This window comes from Pteropus alecto, unplaced genomic scaffold, assembly GCF_000325575.1.
Source record: "Pteropus alecto unplaced genomic scaffold, ASM32557v1 scaffold67, whole genome shotgun sequence".
NCBI classification, from domain to species: domain Eukaryota; kingdom Metazoa; phylum Chordata; class Mammalia; order Chiroptera; family Pteropodidae; genus Pteropus; species Pteropus alecto.
Window position 1 is genome coordinate 9,093,870 of NW_006441061.1, and position 10,325 is coordinate 9,104,194.

Below are 10,325 nucleotides of genomic sequence, written 5' to 3' on the forward strand. Positions count from 1 at the left end.
GACAGCAGCCGAGGCGCGGTGACTACAAGGGGCAAATCCCGAAAGATCGACGACACGCAGATACGAGGGGTGGCAGTGCCGCCTGAGCAGAGGGGCCGAGGAAGAGGAGCAGAGGCCGGCAGAAGGCACAGCTCCGGCCGGCGACAGAGTGGACAGACGTCACAGCACGGCGGGAGCGAAGGTGTGCGGGTCATCGCCGCGGTGGAGCCTCGGGAGAGTGCACGGCGCACGGCGCAGAACCCCGAGCCCCACGTCCCGGCTCGTTGAGAGCGATGCCACATGGACACAGAAGTCAAGCCTTTACTGAGAAACCAGGACAGTCAGGATCTCGACTGCCGAAGGGCAAAAGCAGACGAGAGGGAGAGAGGAGGCGAGGTAGCACCCGTGGGTGCCGCGTGAGGCTCTCGATGCTCACATACGTGTAAACTCTCAGCGCCGACTGTGAGCGGGTCTGAGCGCAGGGTCCCCAGCTGCAGCGAATGAGCCTCACGCCGCGGTCCTGGCCTCCACGCGCCGCCCCCCGCCAGAAGCAGAGCCCCCTGCCAGGCCGCGGAGCAGAGGCTGTGAGATCAGCTGTTTTGCCGAACCAGACAACCTGAAACATGCTTTAGGGTGACAACCTCTACGCGAATACTAAATAAATAACAGCGATACACGAAGGGACTCGATGGCACTGTCCCCCACGGAAGACGGCCAGCCAAGAAACGCAGAGGGGTCGCGAGTAAACACTGGCCGGCGACGTGCACGCTCTCCACCCGCAAAGGGAAAACGGGACCCCTACCCAGCAGGGGCCCCCATAAGCGCGTGATCACAGGTAACGTCCCCAGCATCGAGCTGCGCTGGTGTACGGACAGGGACACAGCCTCACGTCTGTTTGATTCCAGCCGAAACGCACGCCCCGCAGCCGACTGGAAAACCGGACAGGCCCAGACGGAGGGACATTCTGCAAATTAACCGGACCGCGCTCCAGGAGAGCGTCACGCACGGAGGAGCCCGCCCTGGGAAGGCGCGACCGCGGACAGCAGCCACGAGTGCCGAGCGTGACTGGACCCCACGCTGGACCAAACCAGCACAAACCCTGCCGTACAGGACAATGCCGTGACCCCGGAGAGAGTCAGACGTGCACCGTGGGTCACGTAAGGGCACTGAGCTGAGATCGAACGTCCTGAGTTTTGAACACTGTCGTGTGTTTGGGAGAGAATGTCCTCGTGCGTAACACACACCCAGTATGTGAGGGTAAAAGGGCGTAATCTCTGCAACTTGCTGTCGCCTGGTTCAGGAAAAGAAATACATACATATGCAAAGAAAAAGCAGCGAGAAAGCGAATGTGGCAAATTCCTACCGGTGGGTGAGCGGAGGAGATACAGGATTCTCTGTACTTACCCCGAAACATCTCTATACATCTAAAATGATTAAATTAATTTTTTAAGACTACACAGAGGAACATCACGATGATTTCTGAGGCAAAGAAAAGATTTCTTTAAACAAAATGTGAAAACTGCCATCGATAAGGAGAAAACATTAATAAACGTCGTCACATCACGATTAAACCGAGAAGATGAAGTGGCAAGTGGCAGAGTGGGAGGGGACCCTCAGGACGCAACGTCCCGCTTTCCCCCCGAAACGAGTGGGCGCGCGGAGCCCCGCCAAAGGGCCGTGCTGACGATGACAACATCCCCGTCAGAAGAAGTGACAAAGGGAGCAGCAGTAGCAGGCAAAGCTTTGAAGCAGCCGTCGAACAGGGTCAGAACTTCAAAAAAGAAAAAATGTCAGAGTGGGGACCCGATGGGGGGGACCCGACGAGGGGGGACCCGATGGGGGGGGACCCGACGAGGGGGGACATGGAAAGTATAAACACAAACAAAACGGAGCTGCAGAAAAGATCAGTGAACGTGAAGGGGGAGTAATAGAAACTACTCAACCCAAAGCCTGGGCGGGAAAAAGGAGAAGCGTTAACAAGTAAACAGAGCCCCGGTGACCTCAGGGACAAAAACAGACCGAGCTGAAGTTCTCGGGGAGGGACATAAAAATATGTGAAGAAATGACGGCGTGAACACACAGGTCCCGAAACTCAGCAAACCCTAAGCGGAAGAAACACAAACTACACAAAGCCCGTCATGAGCCGAGGGGAACACGGCCGGAAAGACAAAGACACGGGGCCCACGGAGGGACAGATGGGAGCGACCAGCTTCCCGCGAGAGAAGATGCAGCCCCGAGACGAGGGAATGACAGCTAGAGAAAGCAAAACACTGCCAGCCTAGCGGTCTGCGTCCAGCAAAAGTACCTTCGGACGTGGGGGTGACAGTGGTCCGGTGAAAACCCATTAACGTTATTAAACATGAGTTATACTTCGGTAAGCCAGATTCTTCAGAGGAAGATCTTTCTATAATTATAGAATTATAGAAAGACCTTTCTATAATTTTTCAGAATTCTTTACTAGTCCATCACTGGGACCGTAGAAATAATAAAAGCAATTCTCCCAGCAGGAGAGTGATACCAGATCTATGAAGACAACGTAAACACGTGAGTAAATATAAAAGGGTTTTTTTTCCCCCTATTTTAAATGTCTTTGAAAGAAAACTGGACCTCCATGTTAAAAAAAATAGACTCTTGGCCCATACCTTACGCTTTATACAAAAATTAATTCGAAATGAGCCATAAACTAAGCCATAAAAATCTAGAAGTCCACGGCCACGCCACCCTGAACAAGCCCGATCCTGTCTGATCTCAGAAGCTAAGCAGGGTCAGGCCTAGTTAGTACTTGGATGGGAGACCACCTACCAAGACCAAGTGCTATAGTTGTAAAAAATAAAAAAATAAAAAATAAGGGATTGTAAGCTGACAAGGTCCTTGCAATCTGTGAGGTCAACCAAGGGTTGCCTCGCCTAAAAAGAAAAGAAAAATCTAGAAGAAAACAAGAAAAAAAAATCCTGTAATCTTGTTAGGTAAAAACCTAAACACCACAGCAAAGCGTAATCTATTAAGAGAAATCACTCATCATTTAACTTTGCCAAAATTTTAAAAATCATAAAAAGCACTATTAAGAGAATAAAAAGAGCTCCGGTCTGGGAAAAAATGTTTATTCATCGCACACCCAACCAAGGACTGCGACCCAGACTGTATAACGAACGCGTGAAATTCAACTCCACTGGATTCTTAAACGGCCCGATCAGAAAGGACTCAGGGGCCCTCGACCAGAGCAGCTGCGCGACGGCGAACCAGGAAGTCAACGCTGTTCGCTGTCACCAGACACGAGAGAGACGAACAGAAACCACAGTGAGACACCCCCTCCCCTCAGACCCGTGCGCGCCGCTGCAGGACAAGACGAAGCCGGGCGCGGACGGGGACGGGGCAGGGCCGAGGACGCTCGTGCACCCCGGTCGCCATGCAAAGTGACGCAGCCACTTCAGACAGAGTCTGGGCGATTTCTCACAAAGTTACACACCCGCTTCCCACGGGCCCCACCGCCTCACTCCTGAGTCGATGTATCCCGTGGAGCTGAACGGCCGGGGGCGGGCGAGGCCGGTACGCGCCGCCTGCGACGGCGTAATCCGCGGCCGTGAGAAGCTCGGAACGGCACGACCTCGGGGACCCGTAACGGGGGAACGAACTCGCAAACGCGGGCACCGCCGCACGACGCGACACCACGCAGCCGTGAAAACGGCGGCCGCGAACTCACGCCACCCGGGCGCACCTCCACGCTCCGCGGCCCCGGAGGCCACGTGCTGTGGGACCACGTCTGAGTGACAGCGGTCGCCGGGCGCTGGCGGGAAGGGGAAGCAGTGACCGCGAAGCGTCCGACGAGGGAGTTCTCAGGGCGAGGATGCGGTTCTGTGTCTCGACCGTGGAAGCGACCGCGTGACGTGGCGTTTATTTAAACGCAGAGAACTCGGACCCCGAAGAGCGACTTTTCCTGTACTTGTCAAAAGCGACCAAACATGGGTGAAAAAAGGTCACTTGGTGGCTCAAGCAAACACGGCATCACGTTGTAAATCTTACAGCACGTGAAGAAGTAAAGCACGCGACAGCGATCGCGCAAAGGACAAGAGGCGGGGGGTGGACGCGCCCAGGCGAAGACTCAAGTGACACGTGAGGATGAGACGGGACTGAGAAAGTAGCCCGACGAGCTCAGCGACAAACACGCGCCCTCGGCTCAGGCACAGGAGACGCGGCCGTCGCGTGAGCCGTGGGGACCAGAGAAAAAGTCAATCAAAAAAGCTGCCGGGAAAACGGGGTTGCGGGGGGCAGGGTACAAAGCGAATGGCGAGAGGATAGGCTTGACCCTCACCCCATCGAAAATCACATCGAATGGACGTGGTCTAAAGACCCAACTGAAAGGCAGACAGACGGCCAGTCCGGATAAACACGCAAATCTCTCTCGCGCGCGTCCGTAAGAAATGCGCTCTAAGGCCCAGGGAGATTAAAGTGAAAAGAGGGGGCGCGCTGACGCCATGGAACCCTACACACGAGGAAGCTGGAAAGGCTGCATCGGTCTCCGAGTGGCTCGGACACGGGGACGTTCCATGCGAGACACAAGTCGCCACGTCCGCGGCGAAACGGGACAGAATCCCGAATAGCGCTGCCCCTAAAGTCATCGACTTTGCCCTTAAAAACCTGCCCACGATCATCACCGACAGGACTGTGCGCCCGGCGGCTGGGCCGGCGAACAAATCCTATGAGACACGCGGGAAAGGACGCCACGCCGACGACGGCCTGCAGAAATAAAGGAGGAGGGGTCGCCAGGCGGGCGACGTCCCGACACCAACGCCAGACGGACGCAACGGGGGGGACCCGCGGGTGCCTCGCCGTCACGACGGAGACGCAAAACCCCTGAAGATCACGGCAAGCCGAACCCAGCAGTACGAAAGCACCGTGATGCGTCAGGACCCAGGGAGGCAAGGACGGTCCGACGGGTGAAAATGAACCGATGCGACACGCCGCCTTAGCAAAATTAAGGAGAAACCCGCGTCATCGTTTCGATAGATGGTCCGAAAAATAAACAACAAAAAAACAGCGGATGAATTTCAGACCTCGTTCACGATTCGAAAGAAAAAGGGAAAAAAGCTCCGAACGCCGGCGCCTGCTGGGCAGCTGGGAGGGACACGGGCGCCTGTCGCGTGAGCCGGCAGCGGCACCTGGGCACGGTGCTCACAGCAGCCCCGCGCCAGGGGCACGTGGGGGACGGCGGCATGTCCACCGAGCAACCAGCGGGACCGAGGACCCACGCTCGACCACGTGGATGAATCTCGACACCGCCTGACTGTAAAAGGGGAAATCGGGGACTCTTGCGACGACCCCACGCACGGAGACTCTGGAAAAGGCAAACGGCAGTGGCACAGAGCACGCGGGTGGCAGGCGGGGCGAGGTGGGGGGCACCCAGGACACTTGCCAGGGGAGCGAGGTGTTCTGTGTCCTGACCGACTGGTCTCGATGGCAGTCAACACGCCCGTCGCCTGCGTGCTTCCTAGCGGGACATTTTATTGCATGTGACACTTTCATAAGCAACAGCGGGAGAGAAAAGGCAGGTCTGGTCCCTGCAAGTCTCAGAGGCGTCCTGCGATGAGAGAAGCCAGACTCCGTTTCTGGGACCTTCCAGAACAGCCGAAGGATCCAGGGCGACGGGAAGCAGGCCCAGGAGGGCGGACGGGTGGGGCGCGCGCTGCCCCGCATCTGACGGTGCCCGTGGCTCAGATGGGTGCCCTTCACGCCCACTCCACTACCGCACACAGCTGCACCCCAATAAAACTGGTGTGCGAGCCCTCGGGGCGGTCAGGGGCTCTAGAGGGAGACGTGACGCCGCACGGGAGTCCGCCTGGCACCGGCGCCGCACTAGCGGAAGCTGAGGACCAGGACACAGGAGAGACAGAGGGCCGGCCCCAGAGGCCCGCGGGAACCAGCCCTAGCCTGGAGGGCCCTCAGGGCGGCTGGGGCCAGGCTCCTGGGTCCTTGGTGGGGCAGACACACCGGGATGGCCCACTGGGGCCGCGGGGTGGCCTTAGAAGGGAGAACACACCCCGGCTCAAGGCCCCCCACCTCCACCTGGGTCCCACCCCAGCCAGGCCAGGGACAAACATGCCCTGGGTCCCGGGGCCCCACCAGGGCCTGGGCCGGCCTCCAGCAGTGAGGACACCTGGGACCCAGGCCAGGAGCCCACGCGGGGTGGCGGGGACTAGGGTTTGCAGAAGAAACCCGGCCTTCTCCCCACTTCCATGGGGGGCCCCCAAGCGACAGCCTTTGAGCCCTGGGCTGCAGGCAGGAGTGACCTCCGACAGGCACCCCGTCAGCTGAGCAGGCGGAGGCCCTGCTGGGGGTCCCACAGCTGCCAGCCAGGTCTTTCCCGCACCTTGGCCCCCACCTGTAAGAAGGGACGGCAGCAGCGCTGCCCTCAGAGGTGGCACGGGGCCTGGACCGGGCTGGCTCGCACACGCTGCCCACCCTCCAGCCCAGCACACGGGAGCCCAGGCCGAGCCGGGGACAGGTGTGCTGCCGTGTGCCAGGAGGCACTGTGGCGTCTGTCCCGTGTCCGGGAGCTGGCACAGCTGGGCGGAGGCACGAACCTTCCAGACGGTCTGGCACCGCCGCAGCCACGGGCCTGTCCCACGGAGCCGGGCCCGGAGCTCAGCGACGGACACCCGAATCCCCCACCACAGAACAGTTCCCGAGGGACAGTGGGCTGACCGGGGAGCTGGCCGCCCCCCCGAGGGGCAGGGGAGGCCAGGCCACACAGGGCTGGTGTCCTGGTGCGCCGGCACGGTACACCCAGGGGTCACAGCCCCGGAAAGGGTTAACGTGGCCGCCGGTGGCTGGTGTCAAACAGGCAGGCCCGCCTTGTCGCAGGCACCCACAGGGAGCGACATCTGCCACTGACATCAGACGTCTGCCTGAGCCGGGGGGCGCCGAGCCTGAAGTCAGGTCCCCGCACGAATGCAGGCCCGCGGCGGTGGCACAGGGGAGGCACAGAGGCGGTCAGGCCGCGAGGGCCCCCCCCGCACAGAACCACGAAGGGGGCCTGGCTGGCGCCAGCACCCTGCCCCACAGGCCCCCTGGCTCATCCTCCCGCCTGCAGCCGCGCTCCCGTGGCTGGGGTGACAGCGGCCACCCGGCCATGATGGAGAACGTGCTCGGAGTCCTCACCGCCTGTCTCCCCCAGTGTGAGAGCACCCACGTTGGCCTTCACTGCTCTCAGCCTGTGGGTACAGGAGAGCACCCCAGGAGCATGGACGCGATGGGGCAGACCCCTCCCCGCACCTTGAGCCGACACCGACCCCCGTGACCCCACTGCCTCGACCCGCAGACAGATACGCACCAGCTCGTGAGCCCTCGGGAGCTGGCGCAGGGGCTGCCCTGAGCCCCGGAGGCGGCCGGGCCACACGTGCACCCGCGGAGGAGGCGCAGACAGCCCCACTGGGGGCGTCCAACGCGGCCCATCAACACCCCCAGTTGGGGCCTTTGCGGTGGCATCGCTCCTGACAGCAACAAATGACACATGAGCCACCGCCCTTCAGTGGGGCCCCGGACGCGTCACCGCGGGAGACACTGGGCGGAAACGGGCGGGAAACACAGCGGTCAGCTCCACGTGCCACGTTTAATCCCTCGACTCCTGGGACGAGTGGCCGCCGCGCGAGCCGCCCGCGCTTCTCCACCGGGTGGGCGGAGGCGGGGTCCCGCTCAGGGCCTGCTGGTCAAGACTCTCGGAGGTCACCCCGGCCGACCGCTCCCCTGGCCGGTGGGGAAACTGAGGCCATGTCACAGGCTGCGCCTCACGTGGCCCGGGCTCCACCACACGGACGGCCCTGCCGACCCTCGTCACCGCTCGGACGCCCAAGGGTGTGAGAGGGCCCCGGGCCAGCCCGGCCAGGCCAACGCAGGGAGCCTAGGGTACGGGGCCAGCGCCCGAGAGGCAGTCAGACTTTGGGGACAGACCCCCTCGGCCCGCGGCCCCCCCTCCGCTATGACCGTCTTCCCAGCATGCTCGACGCCCAGTGATGCCAGCAACGTCACTGCCAATAACCCAGATTTTAACCAAGAACTCACGCCCCAGCCTCCCGCCTGCCCCACTTACAGGCTCGCGGGGGGGAGAACCCACTCGGCAGCATCCTGGGCCGTTGGGGGCAGGGCCAGCGCTGCCCCGGCCCCCCCGCCTGCCGCCCCGGCCGGCCTCCAACACCCCCGGGAGGTGGAGGCCAGGGGTTCTGAAGGCCGAGGGACTCCCTCTCTTCCCCCGAGGTTGGGTGAGCCCCTGCAGGCACACGGCTCTGGGCCGGGCCGCACCCCTGGCCTCCGCGGGACTCAGCGCCTGGTCTGCGGACTGGGGGTGTGGGCTGCTGAGAAGACCCGGCCAAGGCAGGGGGGCAGCTCAGCCTCCCGCCCCCCAACCTGGCCTCTCCATGGTCCCCACCCCACTGGCTCCTCGGGAAAGCCAAGGACGCAGGTGGGCCCCAAGTGTCCAGGTGAGGAGCGGGCTCGAGGCCCATCCGGCCGGAGAAGCAGGTGCTCAGAGACCGGCTGCTGCACCGGCCCCCGCAACCCCAGCACCGGACAGCGTCACTGTCCCAGACTCGCCACGGCCCGAGGCCGCGCTGCTGGAGGGGGCGCCATGAAGGGAGCAGCCCCAGGAGAGAGGGGTGCAGGCCCTGACCCGAGCCCCGGCCCGGGAGGGCGGGGATTGCCCGACTCCGTGGGGGTCTGCCGCCCTGGGCCCGCGTGGCCCGCACTCGGGGGAGGGGGCCCCACGCGGCTCTTCCCCGCCTCCCTGGTGGCCGTCACCGCTCGCAGGCTCTCGGACCTTCCCTCTGCCACTAGAAGGGAGCATCGAGTCCAGCAGAGGCGGCCTGCGTGCTGGCACCCTGTGGAACCCAGGCGAGTGTGACGACACGCATTGAAAGCAACGACTTCTAGGGGACGCCCCCTCGAGCCCCGCTGGGGGCGCCCAGGGCAGTGCCTTCCCCGCAGCTCTGAGAGGGACCACGCGGGCCAGCCCAGAGGCCAAGTCCCAGCTGTCCAGTCCTCGACCACTCCTGGGGACGCAGCTGTCCCAAGGTGCCGGGTCCCTCTGCCCTGCGCCCCAGCACTGATGAAGAGCGTGTGCCTGCAGGTCCAGAAGCAGACGAGGGAGGAAGGGCAGCAGGGTCTGCCCCACCTGGCACGAGAGCGTGGGAGGCAGCGAAGAAGAGTCCCCGCCCTGTCCCCAGGGCCCCAGCTCTGGATGTCACTCCCGCGGGTACCACGTGCCCGGATCCAGTCCACTGGACACGGGCCCCGCATGCAAATCAGGGCAGGCAGTGAGCCCGGCTCACAGCCAGTTTTCGGGGAACACAGAAGGCAGGGGGACACCTGATCTGGGGCCCCAGCTATGGGACCCCCTGCTGGGCAATTCGAAAGCGTCCCCGGGGACAGTGACCCTGTGACGCAGTCTGCAACGCCAGGCCTTTGGAATGAGGGCCTCTCGGGTTTGTAGGTCTCAAACAGGGGAGGCCCCCTTAGCCTGGGGGAGCAGCTCTTCGCTTCAGCAGGCAGTTTCTGGGCCTGCCCCTTGGCCCTGGGCCCAGGGAGGTGGCGGCAAATAGGACGGGTCCAGGGGACTCTTCGGCCGCACGGAGAGGCAAGACCGCGCAGGAGGAGAAGGGGCAGAGGGCGAAGGTGGCGGAAATGGGCCGGCTGGGCGCTCGCGGGGCAGGCGCTTCTCGGAGCGGGACCCTGAGGCCTCGAGCGGGCGACCGACCGGCCTGGGTCACGCGGCACCCTGTGGGCCCTCGGGTGGTCCCTGGCCCACTGAGGCCCTCAATGCGTCCCGCGGGCGGGAGGCGGACACTGCAGCCTCCGGCAGGTCCACGCGGCTGCACACGTTCCCACAGCCTCTCCACTCACCCGGGACCGAGTTCGAAGTCCTCGGCTGAGGCCCTGCAAAGCTGACCCAGGACGGTCCCGCCTCAGGTCTCGGCTCCTGCTAAGCTCACGCGGTCTGGGCCGGGGCCTCCCCGGGCTGTCCCGGCCGCCCGGCAGGCTGAGGGGCACGGGGCAGGGGGCGGGCGGGCCTCGGCGCGTTACCTGCGTAGCTGCCGGTGGCCTTGATGTACATCTGGCCGTACTGCTCCTCCGCCATGGTGTCGTAGGCCTCGTCGTCCTCCTCGTCCTCCTCGTTGTGGTAGGAGGTGGGGCTGTCGGTGGTGGGCAGGCTGCTGGCCCCCGGGCTTGTCCGCTCCCCCTGGGAGTAGGGCACCTGCTGGATGCTGGGGATGAGGGTGGCCAGGCTGGGCACCCCATAGTAGGAGACGCGGGGCAGCTTGAGAGGGGCTGTACTGGCGGCCACCGCCGCGCCGGCCGCC

The 10,325-nt window shown here is 63.0% G+C and overlaps 1 protein-coding gene across 1 annotated transcript in view; it reads right to left on the bottom strand.

Moving 5' to 3' along the window:
* NACC2 (NACC family member 2) overlaps nucleotides 1-10,325 on the bottom strand; it is a 53,558-nt gene that overhangs the window by 17,758 nt on the left and 25,475 nt on the right. Inside the window, exon 3 of the mRNA XM_025051254.1 lies at nucleotides 10,048-10,323. Within this exon, the coding sequence (XP_024907022.1) occupies nucleotides 10,048-10,323 (276 nt within the window). The remainder of the gene's footprint in view (nucleotides 1-10,047; nucleotides 10,324-10,325) is intronic.